Source organism: Vipera ursinii (genome assembly GCF_947247035.1).
Source record: "Vipera ursinii genome assembly, chromosome: 9".
NCBI lineage: Eukaryota > Metazoa > Chordata > Lepidosauria > Squamata > Viperidae > Vipera > Vipera ursinii.
This window is the reverse complement of record NC_139523.1, coordinates 13729498-13749363: the sequence shown is the minus strand read 5'-3', so window position 1 is coordinate 13749363 and position 19866 is coordinate 13729498. Positions and strand designations below refer to the sequence as shown.

General features: G+C 43.0%; 1 protein-coding gene across 3 annotated transcripts in view; it reads left to right on the top strand.

Moving 5' to 3' along the window:
• Nucleotides 1–19866, top strand: part of ASAP3 (ArfGAP with SH3 domain, ankyrin repeat and PH domain 3) — an 82119-nt gene that overhangs the window by 44411 nt on the left and 17842 nt on the right. For all 3 annotated transcript variants that reach the window (XM_083369848.1, XM_083369849.1, XM_083369850.1), the window contains exons 8-16: nucleotides 4443–4528; nucleotides 5554–5629; nucleotides 8264–8350; nucleotides 11282–11391; nucleotides 12893–12962; nucleotides 14656–14743; nucleotides 16901–16949; nucleotides 18433–18620; nucleotides 19664–19797. In XM_083369848.1, coding sequence (XP_083225974.1) covers nucleotides 4443–4528; nucleotides 5554–5629; nucleotides 8264–8350; nucleotides 11282–11391; nucleotides 12893–12962; nucleotides 14656–14743; nucleotides 16901–16949; nucleotides 18433–18620; nucleotides 19664–19797 — 888 coding nt within the window. The remainder of the gene's footprint in view (nucleotides 1–4442; nucleotides 4529–5553; nucleotides 5630–8263; nucleotides 8351–11281; nucleotides 11392–12892; nucleotides 12963–14655; nucleotides 14744–16900; nucleotides 16950–18432; nucleotides 18621–19663; nucleotides 19798–19866) is intronic.

Sequence of the window (19866 nt, the reverse complement as noted above, 5' to 3'; positions counted from 1 at the left end):
AGAGGAACTAGGAACAAGTGTCATGTTGCGTTGAGTGATCTGGCTCAGCTGTGTGCTTTTTAGCCTTGGTGATAGAGGTAAAACTCAGTTTGGTTAACAGTTAGCCACGGATCATTGAATTCTTCAATATGTATTGCATTCAGTGCCCTAAGTGAAAACCAAATAAAGCACAGTATGAATTGTGGTTGGCCTCCCATCAAGAATCAGGAAAGGAGTCATCATCTTAAGAGGCAGTGGGAAAGTCCGGATTTCCTCTTGCTATAAAAAAGGGTTGGCCTAGAGCAGGGGTCGGCAACCTCAGCTCTTTTATGACTCGTGGACTTCAACTCCCAGAATTCCTGAGCCAGCTATGCTGGCTCAGGAATTCTGGGAGTTGAAGTCCACGAGTCATAAAAGAGCCGAGGTTGCCGACCCCTGGCCTAGAGCAATGTTTCCCAGTCTTGGCAACTTTGTGATGTATGGACTCCGCAAGCTGGCTGAGGAATTCTGGGAATTGAAGTCCATACCTCTTAAAATTGCCAAGGTTATGAAACAGTGGTCTAGAGCAGTGGCCTCCAACCTTCGGGACACCAGGGACTGGTTCCGTGGAGAGAGTTTTTTCCCTGTGGACCAGAGAGAGAGAGAGAGAGAAAAAAAAACCATATACCAAAAAGGTATGACATATATTATATTATATTTATTTATTTATTTATTTTATTACATTTATATACCGCCCTTTCCCGGAGGACTCAGGGCAGTTTACAGGGTAATTAAAAACCAAAAATACAAAAGTTAAAAACCAAGTTTAAAAAAGATTAAATTTATCCCTGTATAAATAAAACCCCAATTAAAATAAATTAATCCTCAGCCTTTAGCCATATATGCTAAAGGTGGGTGCCAACAACCTTTTGAAATACTCCTTCAAATTGGGAAATCTCTCTGAATTTATTTTTTATATTTTCTCCTATTTTGCTTTTATGAAAACTACAAGCAGGCCTCATCTTATGACCATAACTGGAATTATGGTCTTTAAGGTATTGCCAGTCATTAAGCTAGTCATCACGTGATTGACCATATTTTTGGGACAGCAGTTGTTAAGTGAATCAAAGTGGTCGTTAAGCAAATGCTGTGTTTAACTGAGCCATTATCTGCAATGGGCTTTTTTTTTTTTGGCCAGAAACCATAATAAATTGAGGTCAAGTGACCGCATGATACCGCTAATGGGCAAATAAATAAAATATAGCAGTATATAAATACCCCTTCTATTGTTGAGGACTCAAAATGTCATCACGTGACTGTGGAGGAGGGGTGGCAGAACTTCGAAATTGTGTTGCTAAGTACCTTTTTCTGGGTCCCTTGTAACTTTGAACATCACTAAACTACCCGTTGTAAGTCAAGGACTACCTATTTGGCACCAATAAGGAAGCAGCCCCATGGAGTTCCTTTGTGATGTGTGCCCTTGAGATTGAATTCTTACATTTGGAAGCCAAATTGCAGGATCCAATCTGGATGTCACGGGGACCAGAGGTTTAATCTTCCCATCTTTCGGACTTTGTACTGAATATAATAAGAATAGAACAGAATAGCCCTAAGCACACATTCTGGTAAGAGAGAAGTTCCCCCAGGACGGCTCCAGCACAAATTCAAAAACTCGGAAGACTTAACCTCTGTGGTCCTGGTAACCGACCCAGATTGGATCCTGCAACATTATCCAGGGACATGTATATTTGCCTTCATTCGGAAGCCAAATTGATCACAGAACACCAGAGACAGGGATGTTACAATGAGCAGCAGGATTTTGTACACACCTCTTTATTAAATAAGGGCAAGAACACGCTTTGTATTTCTCTACTCCTGAGAACGAGAGGTTGCGAGCAAATTTATTTCAATCCAGAAAAGTGAGAACTGTGTAAAGCGTGGGGCCCCAATCTGGGTTGCATTGACTGAAGAGGAATTGTCTTGGGCCGCTTATGAAATATATAGCTCATGTACATAAATCACATCGTAATGTTAAACGTTTACAATCTTGTGGGGCCGCATTGCTAGCTGTCCAGGGCTGCATGTGGCCCATGGGCCCTGGATTGGACACAGCTGGTTCAAAGAAATGCAGAGAAAATTCTCTGCTTAGCATTAATGTCAATAGTAATATATAAGTAATAAAATAAGCCATATTTGGGGCAATATGGATGAGCTGGCCTGGTCACTGGTTGCTTTTGCAAATCAGAGAAATTGTATGCATGCACGCATACACCCAGCTTTAAATCCCCAAGAACTCAGTCGCATATTATGTTTTAAGTTTAAACAAAATTATACTGTTGTGGTCTTCCTCCAGTTAAGTGCTACAGTAGAATGCAGATGAGAGCTATTGAATGTCCATGCTAATAAGTCAGTTTCCCAAACACCCCTCCTTTTCCTTAGCCTTTTGCTTGGCTTACTCTGGCTCTAATATTTCTGAATCTCCAATTCTCTGGGCTCTTATTTACTCACACTGTTGGCAGGAAGACAGGGAAAGACATAAATATTGTTGCTGTCTTAGCTTGTAAAGCTCTGCTGTACAGAAAACACTCTGAAGCTTTTTCAAAGCCCAACACTTCCCCCTGTGGGATGTCACCGAGTCTTGCTCGTCAGGTTTTCTGGAAGACCCCCACTGCAACATTTGGGGGCATCTGGCAGAAGCTTTGCCGAGTGCTTTTTCACTGTGCCCCTGTGACATCTCCCCCCCCAGCTGAAACATTTGGTTGCATTCTAAAGAAGGGAGAGAGGTTGTGATAGTTGTGGTGGGAAAGCACAATGGGCTGTGTCCGACTCTAAAATGGCTCTGGTTTCTCACAAGACTTGGCATGTTTCAACTGACCAGATGGGGCATGGATTCTTTGCCATGGATACGTGTCTGTGAGAATGCATTTTACCATGGGAAAAAGGATCCCAGCCTTGTGAAAGACCAAAGGGCAGTTTTGATCCATTGTATGCTGTGCATTCCGCATTAATGCTCAGATTTGGTTTTTCATTTGTCTTGATGGTTGTCTAAAGTTTGTGTAAGCGTGGAGGTACTGAGGAAGTCGTTTTTGTTACACGACATTCCACTGCTCTGAAATCTTCCTAGTTACCTAAAACCTTGCAATCTTAAAGAACCTCCAGGTAAAAATCCACCCTTCCATGTTTTCCATTGGGATTTAATTGGAGCATGGGAAGCCAAGGAGCTGCAGAAAAGATTGTGCATCTAACTGCTAACTGAATGAAAACTCATAGGGGAAAAAAAATCTGCATAATGTTTATTGGTTTACTTATTTACACCCATTTTAAAAATGCCCAACTCCTAGTGACCCTTGGCACTTTACATTCTAAAAAAAACACATACAATAAAAATGAATTGTAGTCCGTAGCCTTTGGAAACCAAGGAGTACAATGTATGCAGTGATAAAAAAAACAACAGGTGTGGTTGTTCTGTTCCAGCCTACTACCGGCCCTGCAGAAAAGGCAGGGACAACCCCTTTACAAAAGGCAAAAGGCTGGAAGTAAGCCCGCCAAATTTATTTACACAAAACAGATCCAAAACAAAGCAAACTGAGCAAAACAAAATATGAACCACTAAAACAGGAGCTATTCAAACGGTTGCCTTCAGCAAACCAGCCCTCCCACACATTCCCCTTTTAAACAGTTCAAGGCGTGGCTTCTCTCTGCCTCCTTCCGAGGTGCCCCATTGCCTTCCTCTGTTCACTCCTGATTGACTGCCTCCTGCGTTGGGCGTCCTTGAACAGGGCCAGCTGTGGGTCATCTTCATCCACACTGTCAGGCTCACACAGCTGGGTCTGCGTAGTAACCAGATGGGAGGGGCCTGGCTGAGAGCTCTGCGAAGCCTCAGAACTGTCCTCTGCAGGCTCTCCAAACGCCTCCTCCTCCTCTGAATTGTCCGACCCAACTGCCGAACCCACAGGCTGACCCTGAATCACAACAGTGGTATGTTCTACAAACTCAACCTAAGTGGTACTTCTACACTCATCCTGGACTACATATATCAGTATAACTGATATTTCTATGTTCATACTTCTGAGAAATTATTTCAGGAAAGGATGCAGGATATGAAGGCAGCATCTTGGTCAGGCTAAGTACTTATATTGTGGTTCATGACACAGGTAGTCCTCAACTTACAGCAGTTCGTTTAGTGACTGTTCAAAGTTGTAGCAGCACTGAAAAATGTGACAGAGAACAATTAATCAGTGGGGGATCCATCACTGGAGGTTTTTGAGAAGAGACTGGACAGTCAGGGGATTGGACCAGAAGACCTCCTGGGTCTCTTCTAACCCTAATTATTCTTAACTTCTACTTTCTAACTAGATGGTGAATGAACAACAGATAGATTGGCTCACAGAGTAGCTCTTTTAATAACAACTTATTGACATTTTGAAGAAGCTGTTGTCACTGGATTGTAATTTGCTGTTCTCATCTGCTTTTTTCTTGGCCAGTATCTTCTGAAAGCCAACGAATGCCAGATGAAGCAAGGGCCAGATTTTCTGCAGAGTCTCATCAAGTTTTATCATGCGCAACATAAGTAAGTGTATAGCTAAATGTCGATGGAGATTCTCAGCCATCCAGGTCATAGTTATCCAAGGTCAAAGATGCTTCTTTACGAGGCAACTGGACTTCCTCGTTTTTTCTTTGAAGACGTTTCGCTTCTCATCCAAGAAGCTTCTTCAGCTCCTGTGTAAGTAAGCGTACTGCAGAGTTGGGTCTGCAGTTTGTCAGCACGACTCTTTTCGATGGGCTTCTTGAGTAGAGCTCAAGAAGACTACTGCAACGCTCTCTACATGGGGCTGCCCTTGAGGACCACCCGGAGGCTTCAGCTGGTGCAGAATGCAGCCGCGTGAGTCGTGATGGGGGTCTCCCGATACTCCCGTGTAACACCTCTACTCCGCGAGCTGCATTGGCTTTCGGTTGCCCTCCGGGTGAGATTCAAGGTGCTGATGATGACCTATAAAGCCCTAAATGGCGAGGGTCCGGAATATTTGAGGGAACACCTGCTGCCAGCATCAAGCTCCCTTCGTCCAGTGCGCTCCCACAGGGAGGGCCTTCTCAGGGTGCCGCCGGTTAAAGATTGCCGGTGGGTAACACCCAGGGGGAGGGCCTTCTCAGTGGGTGCGCCTGCCCTTTGGAACCAGCTGCCCGTGGAGCTTAGGACTGCCCCCGACCTCCGTTCATTCCACTGGGACCTGAAGACCTGGCTCTTCAAGCTCTCTGGCCCAGGCTGAGAATTTTAAATTTTTAATTTTAACTGGGCTTTTATTTTCTCTCAGGGTTTCATTTAATCTTCTTTAATTTGTTTTAACTTTTGTATTGATTTTCTTTTAAATATCCTGTAAACCGCCCTGAGTCCTTCGGGAAAGGGTGGTATATAAATCTAAATAAATAAATAAAATAAAATAAATAAGTCCTCGAGGCTGTTTCAAACAATATGAAATGTGGCTGAACACCTGCTTCTGTGGCAGCCCATAAGCTAACCTTTCCACGTTTTCTTTTTTTTTCCTTCTCCATCCTTGGCTTTTCAATACTTCTCGGCTGATTTAAAAATGTTTCCAGTTTCTTCCAAGATGGCTGGAAGGCGTCTCAGAACCTCTACCCGTTCATCGAAAAACTAGCCGTCTCCTTACATGCAGTAAGTTGTCACTGGATTTTCACTTCGCTACGAACTCACGTTCAGCTCTTGACTTGCAAGCATGGCTTTCTTAGCTACGAAAAGAACCGGGTGGCTAGATTTTGAGTAAGCACAGGTAGTCCTTGACTTATGACAGTTTGTAAGTCAGTGACTGTTCGAAGTTACAGTAGTGCTGGAAAAAAGCGACTTATGACCATTTTTCACACTTACAACCATTGTGGCATCCCTATGGTCAGGTGATCAAAATTTGGACCTTGGCAACTGGCATGTATTTATGACGGTTGGAATATCCCAGGGTCATGTGTTTCCCGCTTGTGACCTTCTGGCAAGCAAAGTCAATGAGGAAGCCAGATTTATTTAACAACCCTGTTGATAGGATCCAATCTGGGCCGGTCACCAGAATCAGCGGTTTAGTCTTCTGAGCTTTCAGATTCGTGCTGGAACCCATCCTTGGGGAACCTTTACCGGAATGTAGTAACCCTGTTACTAACTTAACAACTGAAGTGATTCAGTTAACAACTTGGCAAGAATGGTCATAAAGTGGGGCAAAACTCACTTAACAATTGTCTTGCTTAGCAATGGAAATGTTGGGCTCAATTCTGGCCGTAAGTCGAGGACTAGCTGCACGAGCTGTAGTGGCGCAGTGGTTAGAATGCAGTTCTGCTGACTTCCGGCTACCTGCAGTTAGGCAGTTTGAGTCTCACTGGGCTTAGGGTTGACTCAGCCTTCCATCCTTCCAAGGTTAGTAAAATGGGGACCCAGATTATTGGGAGCAATAGGCTGATTCTGTAAACCGCTTAGAGAGGGCTGTTAAACACTGTGAAGTGGTATATAAGTCTAAGTACTTATTGCTGTTGCTATCCCCCCCCCATGCTTAGCCTGACCCATTCAACACCATGCTTATACCCTTTCCATTCTCTTCTGGGTTTCCTCTCCATGCATGGTGCTCCTTCTATGAAAGCGTCACCTTTGTTTCTTTCAAACCCCACATCAGAACTTGGTTTTCTGTTCTTTTCTGCCTATTCCCTGAATGTGAGAAGTCCATGCACCTTCAACTTGCCAAGGTTGAGAAACAGTCTGACTGCAAATGAGTTCTTGAAATACTCCACCAAGCTGCCCAGTGGAGAAGCTGGTGTGAATTATTTCTCCCCTGCATTTTCGACTGCAGAACAAGAAATTATCCAGGGACAAGATGCTTTTCTTTTAACAGGGGCATTGCAACTCCGAAAATACAACGGAAGGGGCTCCTGCCTCCTGTCTCCTTTTGAGATTTCATCCAAGCCAAGAATATTACAAGAATGTTGGGGAAAAGACTATTCTTTGGAAAGGAGAAGAGCCAAGCACTTCCCTTGCCAAAATTGTCGCTAAACAAGCCCTGTCTTGTATTCCCACAGGATAATTTCTTTGGGATTTTTTGTCTCTCTTGAAATAAAACCCTAGACCAATTTTTGTTTCCTCAAACCGAAGGAGATCTGGAAAGATGAACAGTTCTCTACTACCTGACTCACTTTCTGAAGAATTAAGAATGGTGGTTGGCAGTGATGAGAAGCTGGGGAAGAATGACGCGAAGGGGGGAACAGTATGATTTAATTGGCACATTATGTAGATCAGGGGTGTCAAACTCAATTTCATTGAGGGCCGCATCAGCATTGCAGTTGCCCTCAAGGGGCCGGGTAGGTATGGCCAGGGTGGGTGTGGCCTACTGGGTGGGTGTGGCTAGAGTGCGTATGGCCTACTGGGTGGGCGTGGCCAGCTCTACATCGTTTGCATCAAGGGTGCCTATGGGGGCCTGGGCAGGAGTGGGACAGATCTGAGGGTCTCTGGCAGAAGGAGGGTCTCTGGGCCAGGGCCAAGGCAGTGGGGGCCGTTCCCTCACTGTTTCCAGGATGGCTTCGCGGGCCACATCAAACCACTTCGCGGGCCGAATCTGCCCCCCGGGCCTTGTGTTTGACATGTCTGGTGTAGATGGTGCTGTCTACCTAAAAATCAATTTCCATACAGGCAAATGAGGAAGAAACCTTATTTTTTTTCTGTTACGTGAGCCACTTTCTGTTCCAAACCACTTTCTGTTCCCCCAAATTTACTGAACCTATGTACAGACAATCCTTGACTGACAACAATTCGTTTAGTGACCGTTCAAAATTAGAATGGCACTGGAAAAAAGGGACTTCTGGCCATTTTTCACACTTACGATCATTGCAGCATCCCCATGGTCAGGTGATCAAAGTTCAGCCGTTTGGCAACTGACTCGTATTTGTGACGGTTGCGGGGTCCCGGGGTCACGTGATCATCCCCTTTTGCGACCTTCTGACGAGCAAAGTCAACGGGGAAGCCAGATTCACTTAACCACTGTGTTACTAACTTAACAACTGCAGTGATTCACTTAACAACTGTGGCAAGAAAGATCGTTAAATGGGGCAGAATTCACTTAAGAACTGTCTTGCTTACCAAGAGAAATTTTGAACTCAGTTGTAGTCATAAATCAAGGACTACCTGTACGTTGGCTCCTTGTAGGGCCTGATGTTGTTTTGTATCCTGTGATCTTGTCTCTGAAGAGAGCGATGCTTGAGCGCCTTAGAGTGATAGGATAGCTCCAACTTGCTCATCCTTAGCCATTTCTAATCTTATTTTTAGCTTCGTCAGGCTAAAGAAGAAGAGGTAAAACAGCTGACTCGCATCCGTGATTCTCTCCGAGGCATCCTGCAGCTGGAGAACAAAGGGGTAAAGCTTCAAGGGTCCTTTGGGAGGGCAGGAAGAGGGTGAAATGGGGGTCTGCTTAATCAGGACTTCTGGGGTCTATGACAAATTGCAATGGAGGTCGTGATTTGCTTTTTTGCAAAAATTTGGTCGTGCATTTTGAAGGATCGTCTGAGCACTGCACTGTGCATATTAATCTATTCCATTAAATCAGGGTGTTGCAGTTTGATTGCACTGCCTACATTTTGGCTCCCTCTGTTCGAAGTTACAACGACACTGAACAAAGGGACTTATGACCGTTTTTCACACTTACAACCGTTGCAGCATCCCCATGGTCACATGATCAAAATTCGGGAGCTTGGCAACTGGTTCATATTTGTGATGGTTGCAGTGCCCTGAAGTCATGTGATCCCTTTTTGTGATCTTCTGATAAGCAAAGTCAGTGGGGAGGGCGAGAGTCTCTTAACAACTGTTGCTAATTTAATAACTGCAGTGATTCACTTAAAAACTATGGCAAGAAACGTTGCAAAATGGGACAAAACTCACATAACTACTCTCTCGCTTAGCAACAGAAATTTTGGGCTCAATTTTGGTCGTAAGTTGAGGTCTACCAGAATGCAGGAGTGTTGATCCGGGTGGTGTGATGTGTGTGGATATATGTGTGTCTGTGAATTGACTAAAGAAAAGGGTGTAATAGCTGAAAAGCAAAGAAATTTCCCTGAATTTCTCTTATCCTTTGTTTTTCAATATTTAAATTCTGATTTCTAGGATCCATCTACACCACAGAAAGTTAAATGTATTGATTAGTTGCTCAAAGTTTTTCAAATCTGGCAACTTTTCAGATGTGTGGACTTCAACTCCCAGCATTCCCCAGGCAGCTCAGCAAAGAACTCAGCTGGCTGGAGAATTCTGGGAATTGAAGCCCACGCATCTTAAAGTTGCCAAGTTTGAAAAAAAACCTGTTTTTAGATACTGTGTTTTCCCCAAAATAAGACCCAACCGGAAAATAAGCATGATTTTTCAGGATGCTTGTAATATAAGGCCCACCCCCAAAATAAGCCCCAGTTAAGATCATCAGCCAAACAGACACATTTAGTACTGAATATAAGCCCTAAGGAGACATGGTGGCTCAGTGGGTTAGGATGCTGAGCTTGTCGATCAGAAGGTCGGCAGTTTGGCGGGGCGAATCCTGAGTGCCGCGTAGCAGAGTGAGCGCCTGTTACTCGTCCCAGCTTCTGCCAACCTAGCAGTTCGAAAGCACATAAAAATGCAAGTAGAAAAATAGGGACCACTGCGGTGGGAAGGTAACAGCGTTCTGTGCGCCTTTGGCGTCTAGTCATGCCGGCCACATGACCACGGAGATGTCCTCGGACAAGCGCTGGCTCTTCGGCTTTGAAACGGAGATGAGCACCGGCCCCTAGAGTCAGAAACGACTAGCAGGCATGTGCGGGGGAAGCTTTACCTTTACCTTTTATAAGCCCTAATGCATCTTTTGGAGCAAAAATTAATATAAGACCTGGTTTTATTTTTGGAGAAACACAAGAGTGTTTTTGAATCCAACTGTTCCCCATCATCCCTGATTTGTATGCTCTTTCAGCAATGCTAATTAACAGGCTGCGCATCTATAAAACTGTCCAAGAATATTTTTATTTTGTTATCTTTTTTCAGCTCAAACAAGTCCAGTCTGCCAGACTGGATTTCTAATAGCTTGCTTTGGCCTGCCGGTATGTGGAAGGAAGCCATCAAATAGTTCAAAAAAGGATTTCGAGCAGTAGCAGCTGCATCACGAGATGCCATGAAATAGCCTAGGATCTGTTCTGTGGCACCTAGTGGGTGCCAACAGAAGTATGGACTTCTGCCTTGGTGCCTACCAGTTCTTAGCTCCTTGGCATGTTAGAGATCTTTTAAAAATACATTTAATTTTTTTTAATAGAGGAAATTATTTGCCAACTTCCAGCTTTATTTTTATCTAGGTCGCTTGGACTCAAATAAGTTCTATTAGCTTTCTTAGAAAATAAATAAAAGAAATGTTCCCAGGTCCAAATCAAGGTGCTGGTTTTGATCTTAAAAGCCCATCATGGCATGTGTTGGATTGCTTGAGGGATCCTTCTCCCAAATTATATCAGCCTGTCCGATCAGATCTGGGGTATGCTATGGGTCCTGTTGGCTAGGAAGCTACATTTGGTGGGTCTCACAAGATAGGTGTCCTCTGCTGTGGTGTCTGCCCTATGGGTCATCCCTCTGTCCCTGAAGTGAGGTTGGCTCCATCCTTGCTGATATTCTGGAACTCACTCAAAACCTGGTTATGCCATCAGGTCTGGGGTCTCCAGGGGTCCAGTGAGATGGTCTATGAGGTGGCTCCATTGTTATTAACAGCTCCTGTTTCCTCTTGGCCTTCTGTTTTTATTTTTTTTAAAAAAATAACTTTTTTATATATTAGTTGCTTTATGAATTTTATTATGTCACCCAAAGTTACTTTTTCATCAGATGAGCAGCCATATAAACTTAACAAATAAATAAATAAGTAATTGCATATATCCCAAGGCTTTCTTGGGTAAATGCATCTACCTGGCATTCCAAAATGGACAGCAAGAAGCCAGAATAATGGAGAGCATTTATGAAGGTGAGGCTAAAGCAGTATTTTTCAACCACAGCAACTTTTACGGACTTCAACTCCCAGAATTCTCCATCCAGCCACACTAGCCTGGGGAATACTGGGAATTGAAGTCCACAAATCTTAAAACGTTGTTCAGGTTGAGAGACGCTGGGATAAAGGATGGGTTAAAATAGCAAGATGGTAAACCAGGATTATTCTCTGTTGCACGAATTTGTGAGCCACTGGTAGCCATCTTGCCAGGGGACCCATAACTCTTATCGAAATCTTCAGAGTGCTGACACAATGTTGGGAGATGCCCAAGTTAGCCTATGAAATAAATTTATTTCTCTTGCATTCAGGAGAACCTCAACAGAAAGAACTCTGGCAGTGGGTACAGCATCCATCAGTATCAAGGCAATAAACAGTACGGGACTGAGAAGTCTGGCTTCTTATATAAGAAAAGTGATGGGTAAGTTCTCAGGGTTCTTTGTGCTGCATCACAGGGTGGGATGGGTGGAAGCAGGCATGTGTAAGCCACGGTTATTTCTATTCCCAGTCCTTCTGTGCAAGTGGAAGATGTTACGTGTCAAAGAATCATGACCTTTTTCCGAACCACTACAGATATTTGAGAACAAACATGTCCTTTTTCCTTCACCACCTGAAAGGGAAATAAAATAAACAGATTACAACCCACTCTCTTCCCTCCAAACCACATACTTATGCTAAGTGTACTTGCTTGGTTTTGTGTCTCTCTGTGTATCTATATATCCATCCATCTATCTATCTATATCTATGCTGCAAATGGAGGAAAGGACTGCCCACAGACTGCAAACTTGTAAAGAAACCCTGGCTTTGCTCTGATTTCAAATAAACTACCATGGGAGCTAGAAAATAAAATAAAGTTGACCCAGATCTGAAAACTAGCCAATGTTCTGCAGAAACAGAGATCTGAAGTTGACATAAAATGGGAGTGCCCACGGATTGAAAGGAAGACAGCATCTTCCAAAATGCCTTATCAACGTTTTATTTTAATTGACCCATTTATTTCTGAGAGATCAAACATTTCCCCTGCTTTCAAGGGCAACCTGTAGATTGCCCACCCTCAGTTCTTCTTCCCAAAGCTGTCATCATCTCATCAAGAGAACATCTTTCAGAAATTAGAGATTTAGGCACAGCTCCCAAAAAGGATTGTCATCTAGTTCTATCCCATTTCTTACATCTGAGAAAGTAGGCCTATGATATTTTGCTCGGGAAAGTTTGCCTTACAATGAAAATGTTAGGTGAGGATGGGTACAAAAGCTATCGTTTTCAGAAATGGAATTGTTTCAGGAATACTAGAATCTCATTTATTTCCCCTGGATCGTGCTGTTGCCAGACCATGTCTGTGACGCCACGAATCATGTTGGATCAGCCCTGGAATTGCCAGACTGACGTTAATAAAGGAGAATATTTGTAGCTCAGGGTTGACATGAGGGGTCCTTGGTGCTCTCTAAGCTTGCTTGTTTTCTTGCAGATATTTCATTATCCAAACCAGGTAACTACATGAGCACTGATGATGTTACCTAATTAGGGTAATGAAACGTCTGCAACAAAACAAGCATGCTCAGAGAGCATCAAGGACTAACATTGTCTGGAAGGCCAAAAAAAAAACCAACATCCTTCTGTTTCCTGGAAATTTCAATTCTCTAAATGGTATACTTGGCACATTCCTGTTTGGCTTCTACAGTGCTAAAGCATTTTACTCATTTTTTTTAACCACTACCTTGTTTGCTTCATGATAGATTTGGGCAGCCTATACCTTTAGTAGTAGACTGGCAGACAGATTCATTCCTGACAAGATGTTCTGGTAGCAGAGGGTGGCAAACCCAGATCTATAAAAACAGGAACTATAACATGTCCATTTGATGGCCTCTGACACAGGCTAATTGTCAGTATTGTGTTCATTTGTCCTTCCTCTTTGCTTGTCTTAGAATTCGGAAGGTGTGGCAGAAGAGAAAGTGTGGGGTGAAATACGGATGTCTCACTATTTCTCACAGCACAGTAAGTGGGGTGGAGGGTGGAAGTTGCTCCATCACTGAAGGCTTTTAAGAAGAGACTGGACAGCCACTTGTCAGAAATTATATAAGGTCCCTTGCTTGAGCGGGGGTCTGTTTGTGTGGACTAGAAGACTTCCAAAGTCCTGTCCAACTTTGTTATTCTGTTCTATTCTGCTTTGTGTTGATGTACCATTGGGAGATATTCAAACTAATCTCTTCATATGCTTAACCTGGCTCTGGTGTCATCCATGTTTTGGTTTTGCATAGTACATTGAACCATGCATCAATCAAGCAGGGTGGATGCAAAGAAGATGCTAAGACTGGACAAAAGAACTAAAAGTCTGTTGTATGAACATAGCCGATAGGCTTGTCCAGAACACTCCATTTCCTTCTGGATAAGCTATTCCACATGACTATCCCCAGCCCAGCATACGGTAGTTTGGAAAGAGGTTCCGGTGTGTTCTGGAAATAAACAGAACATTCTAGATTTCTCCAGAACTTTCTGTTCCCAGAATGAGGGCTTTTGCACATTTCTGTTTATAATGACCTGATTAAACCTATTGCCTGAACATAGCCAACGAGAATGGAATGAAAAAGGTCCTGCATTTTTATTTGATCGTGGCCTCCAAGGAGGGTGCAAAGTACTGTTTTCTGTAATGAGAATGTATCATATTCTCTTGGAATGTGCTGTGGTAAGCCCCAGGTCTTCTCACATGAGGAATTTAAAGATGTAATCCATCATGGCTGTCTTTGACACTGAAAGACTGGATCCCTGCAAAGTAGATTTCTCTGAAGAGATGGTAGCAAATGAACATTGCTGACTATCTGGCTTGCCTTGGCTACAAAACTTTAGGGGGGGAAAAATCAGCCATTCATGAAAATTGAAAGTGAATGAGTAAAGTTTAGAGAGAAATGGAATAAAAAGTGGAAAAGATGGCTATTTAAATTGTATTTAAAAACCTTGGGAATTGCACGCAAATCCACTGAGATATTTATGCGATAGCAACTTCCAGGCAGGTTTTAAGAAACTGATTCACTGAGAACTTTGGTGAACTCCTTTATAATTCCAGTCTTTCAGTCTTTATCTGACTATATTGTCTGCTGTACATCTGGCTGTGTCCTTCTGTGCCATGTGGCAAATAAATATCTTTAATATAGAATTATAGTAAATGTCTGTAATTTGATTTATTGGTAATATCTGTCCATTATTACTCAATCCAAGAATGTGATAAACAAATTAGGAAACACAGGTAATCCTCAACTTACAGCAGTTCATTCAGTGACCGAGGTTACAACGGCACTGGAAAAAGTGACTTATGACTGTTTTTCACACTTACGACCATTGCAGCATTTCCATGGTCACATGATCAAAATCCGGAAGCTTGGCAACTGACTCATATTTAGGACAGTTGCGGTATCCCGGAGTCACGTGATCCCCTTGTGTGGCCTTCTGACAAACAAAATCAATGGGGAAGCCAGATGCACTTAACAACCATGTTACTAAATTATAACAACTACACTGATTTACTTAACAACTGTGGCAAGGAAGCTTCTAAAATGGAGCAAAATTCACTGAAGAAATGTCTTGCTTAGCAACAGAAATGTTGGCCTCAACTGAGGTAGTAAGTTGAGGACTACCTGGAATATTTGTATTTGACAGGTGATACTGGTTCATCATCCCATCTTTTCTTGAACAGATAAACCGTCCACCAGTAAAGTTAAATCTCTTGACTTGCCAAGTGAGGCCTCATCCAGAGGATAAAAAATCGTTTGATCTTGTGACCCGTAAGTAAATATTTTATCATATTACTTGGGCTGCGTTGTCCTCTTTAAATATCTTGTACTGGAATAGCTCAGAATAGAATGCTTTTTCTCACATTTCTTTCATGTTAAGTTTAAAATTGGTTGGAGACAGTTATTTGAAATTATTGGAACTAGATCAAAGTGAAAAGAAATTGTTATCGCCGCCTACTCATGGCTACAAAATGTAGAGATTTTTTTTTTACAGGGAAACATATGCAAGAGTCTATGTAGGAGTAACCACAGGGGTGTCAAACTCAATTTCATTGAGGGCCGCATCAGCATTGCGGTTGCCCTCAGGGGGCCGGGTGGGTATGGCCAGGGTGGGCGTGGCCTACTGGGTGGGCGTGGCTAGAGTGTGTATGGCCTACTGGGTGGTCATGGCCAGCTCTACATCGTTCGCATCAAGGGTGCCTATGGGGGCCTGGGCAGGAGTGGGACAGATCTGAGGGTCTCTGGCAGGAGGAGGGTCTCTGGGCCAGGGCCAAGGCAGTTGGGCCATTCCCTCATTGTTTCCAGGATGGCTTCGCGGGCCACATGAAACCACTTTGCGGACCGGATCCGGCCCCCGGGCCTTGTGTTTGACATGTCTGAACTATGATCTATTTGCCAATAGCAGTCCTCATTCTGTCTACACTGCTCATGAGTTTTGCTCTGTTGACTGACTACTGGAATAATTAATTCTCATGACTAGGTTGTTATTAACAGTGCCTAAAATCACTTTTTTTTTGCACTTGCATTGCACTGCCAAACCATTCTTAGGTTACAATTTATCTAACCATCAACATTTCCAAGAAGAGGTAAAAAAGAAGCATGTTTATGGATGAGACACAGATAAGCCCCACTCTTTGGTACATGTGTTAATGTCAACGGTCCACGCACAAAAGAAACATAACTTCTAACATTCTACCATGTCCACCATCTTGCCTCTTTTGCAGACACCACTGTGCATATTTCAAGTCCTATTACATACTTTCCTGAAATGTAGAACTTTGTTTTGATAATGTTGGAACATGTTAATTATTCCTATTTGTGAAGATTGGATAAGAATTTGCTCCATCATTCAGTTAAGTCATTGATGAACCATAGAGTCAATAGAAAGTCTTTTCAGTTTAAATGTTTCAGTTTGATATGATTGTAATAGATACACAGCATTATGTTGGTGTCAGCTCTTAGCAATTATGTAGACAGATTTTCTCCAGGGTCACCTGGCCTCAGCCTGGTTCTTCAGCTCTTCCAGTGGTGTCCTCATCATTGATTCAATAGAACCCATCCATCGTTGTCCTTTTTTTCTTTTTCCTTCCACTTTTCTGAGCTTTATGGACTGCTGCAGAGAGTTAGGTCTTCAAATATTGTGTCCAAAACATGACAAACACATAATTATCATATCAAAGCCTTGTGACAATTCTGGCTTGTGCTGTGTGATCCATGTGGTTGTTTGGCTATCCCTGGTGTTTTCAAGAAGCTTCTTCAACATCAAATGTAAAAAATGACAATAGTCTTTATTTTTAATTACCTCAAAGTCTGTATAGAGTGTCACCGGGAAACCCTCTGTATTAATAAGCACCCTCTGGATATAGTTATTTTTTTTATGAGGTATGAATCCCTAGGACAGAGTTCTGGACTGTGCCCAGAAGAGCCTCAAATTGTATAACTAAAATTCAGAGGCAAAATTTCCAAAATCCTGTTGCATGATTCAAGAATACTTTAGTATAAATAAGCAAGGGTTTTGGTCTCTGGAGAGCTCCCCGGCCTATAACTATTCGTATTTAAAGCCTATACAAAATAATGCTGCCAAAAATAAGGAATTTTGCTGCTGAGTTTTTACAACATAATTTTGGGTTTTCTGCAGTTGCTGATGGGGAAGAGGACAGGCATATTAACCATGCACCACTGTGTGTGTGTGTGTGTGTGTGTGTGTGTGTGTGTGTGTGTGTGTGTGTGTAAAAAGCTGGGGGGGAAAACCAGCGCAGACTTCTTTGCATATTTAATATTTCTTTCATTATGTTATCTCTGTACTCTCTCCAGCTTTTCTCGCTAACAATAAAGATTATTTTTTTAAAGTGCCACCACTGCTACTTATCCATTTCTTATCTTGAAAGGATTCTCTTGTTTCTCTTCTCTCTCTCTCTCTCTTTGCAGACAATAGAACATACCACTTCCAAACAGAAGAAGAGCAGGACTGTATAGCGTAAGTTTAAGGATTCTCAGTCTCTTGTCACATTTTTGAATGGGAAAGCCATGAACTAGAAATATTACTTGAGGAGTGAAGTAATGGAATATGTCTTCTACTTTACTTATGTCTACTATATTTGTGTAATAAATTTAAGACCTGGACACTACAGAGAATCAACAGTTCCTTTCTGCCAAATTTGCAGACTCATTGAGCAAGCCAATGGGCTAGCGAAGGCAGATGGAAGGGTGAAATATCTTGATAAAGTCACTGCAGGAAGGAGTTATCAATAGCAGAGGCCACTGTAAAGGTGGGGTACAACTAATCTAGCACGGACATTACCAAATAGAGGAGGTTATCCAGCAGCTGAGATGAGACACAGGGAAAGCTGTGCTCGACTTTGACAACTTTAAGCTGTGTGGACTTCAACTGCCAGAATTCCCCAGCAGCATTCTGGTAGCTGAAGTCTAAACAGCAATGCTGGCTAGGAAATTCTGGGAGCTTAAATCCACACAGCTTAAAGTTGCCAAAGTTGAGAAACGCTGTCCTAGAGGTTTTCCAGGCATATGGACTTCAACCCGCAAAATTCTTAGGATTCACCATGCCAGCTTTGTCAACTGAAGTCCACACATTTGGTGGGTATGCCAATACATGTGCTTAGCTTGCTAAGACAAGGCCTTTCATGAAATGTGTTGTTGTTAGTTGCGAAGTCGTGTCCGACCCATCGCGACCCTATGGACAACGTTCCTCCAGGCCTTCCTGTCCTCTACCATCTTCTGGAGTCCATTTAAGGGACTCGCAGGAGTCTTCTCCAGCACCATAGTTCAAAGGCCTCAATTCTTTGGCGCTCTTCATGAAATGTATTTACATTATAATGAAGCAGGACAAGGTCCATTTCCTTGTAATGCTCTTCTGATGACTTCACAGGGAGGGAATGTGGCCAAAAGGAACTTAACTTACCAGCCAGGGATAATATACATGCTATTTATTTATTTAGCGTACAGTACAGAGCAGAAGGGTAACAATAATGCAACTATATAGAAAGAGCGCATAATACTATGGCACACATATGATGGAAATACATAGTCAATTTTGTAAGGTTTGAGGAGTTAAAAAAAATTACATATAAGTTATCGTTTACTTTAAAAAACGTCAATTCCAAAGAATAGGGTAAGTGTTCTATATACAGTATATAGGCAATTTATTCAATTAAGCACAATTAATATGCTTGCTGTTGTTGTAGAAGGAATACGACAAATAATTCAGGAAGGTAAATACTTGACTCTCATCCACCCGTTCTTATATTTATGGGATCTGACATTCCAAAGTGGCTGATTACAGCATGGGACAAAATCCCTTTTTGGCCGACTGTGTACAAGCCCACGCATAATACATACGTTGATGTGAATTGTGGCCTTTGGATTAAACACTTGCATCATAGATGTTGACTTCCTTCATTCAATCAGTTGCATCCTGGTTGGTGCTCTCTTCCATTGGACAGGTGGGTTTCGGTGCTGCAGAACAGTAAGGATGAAGCCCTTAGCAATGCTTTCCAGGGCGACCCAGGAGGTTCCGTGTCTTCAGCGGGAGGCATGGCCAACAGCGGATTGCAAGAACTCACCAAGCTGATCATTGATGAAGTGAAAAACATGCCAGGAAATCAATGGTGCTGTGACTGTGGAGCTCCAGGTGGGTTGCAGCACCCCACTGCATCCTTTTTCGTGCAAGGGCTCCCATGTGCCCAAGCACTTACATGCAGTGGTGGGATTTAGCTGGTTTGCACCGCTTTGGCAGAACCGGTAGCTAATTTTTTGTTGCCCAGGCCCAGAACGGAATTCCGGAAGTGTCATCCACACAGCAAACCGGTTGTTCACCTGTCCTATTTGAATCCCACCACTGCTTACAGTCAGTCCTCGACTTAAGATTGCAATTGAGGCCCAGATCTCCACTGCTATGCGAGAAAGTTGTTGTGTGAGCTATGCCCCATTTTATGACCTTTTCCCCATAGTTGTTAATCACTTCAGTTGTTAGGTGAGTTGTGTAGCCATTGAGCGAATCTGGCTTCCCCCATTGATTTGCTTACTGGAAGCCAGCTGGGAAGGTTACAAAGGATGATCACATGACTCCAGGACAGGGAAACCGTCACAGATACATGCCAGTTGCCAAGTGCCCAAGTTTTGATCACATGAATGTGGGGATGCTGCCACGTTCATAAGTGTGAAAATGGGTCAAGTCCCTTTTTTCAGGTCCATTGTAACTCTGAATAGTCACTATAAATGGATGGTTGTAAGTTGAGAACTCCCTGTAAATTTAGGGGACTTGGGACTGATGAGATTGGATTGAGATTGGATCAGTTCAGATTCTGCTTGAGAGAGCAGGATAATTTCCCCACCACTCTGGTGGCCTGACATGATTTGACTGACAAATCACCCGGAAATCAGTGGGCAGAGAATGCTCAGTGTAGTAAAGGGCAGGGGAGAGAGAATGGAAAATGGCACAACTGTAGAATCCAGGCCAAGGGCATGCTAGACTGCAACTGTTGCAGCAGGCTTAAAGGACAAATTTCAGAATGTCTCAATAGGTTGTGAAGAGCATCTCATCTGCATTAGAAAACTGGTGCATGTTATGTGTTTCATTGAGCTGGGAAAGAAATGCCTGTTTGCAGAATGAGTAAGGGAAGGATGTGTTGTTATGTGTATATCTCAGCTTCTTCCTGGGTTGTTGTCTTGCAGATCCCACCTGGTTCTCCACCAACCTTGGCATCTTAACATGTATTGAGTGCTCAGGGATTCACCGTGAGTTAGGGGTTCACTATTCCCGCATCCAATCTTTGACACTAGACGTGCTCAGCACATCGGAATTGTTGGTAAGTGCTAACTCTCAGATTGGAGAGAACATGTCCTTTCTGCTATTTGAGGACTATCCATAGTTGTTA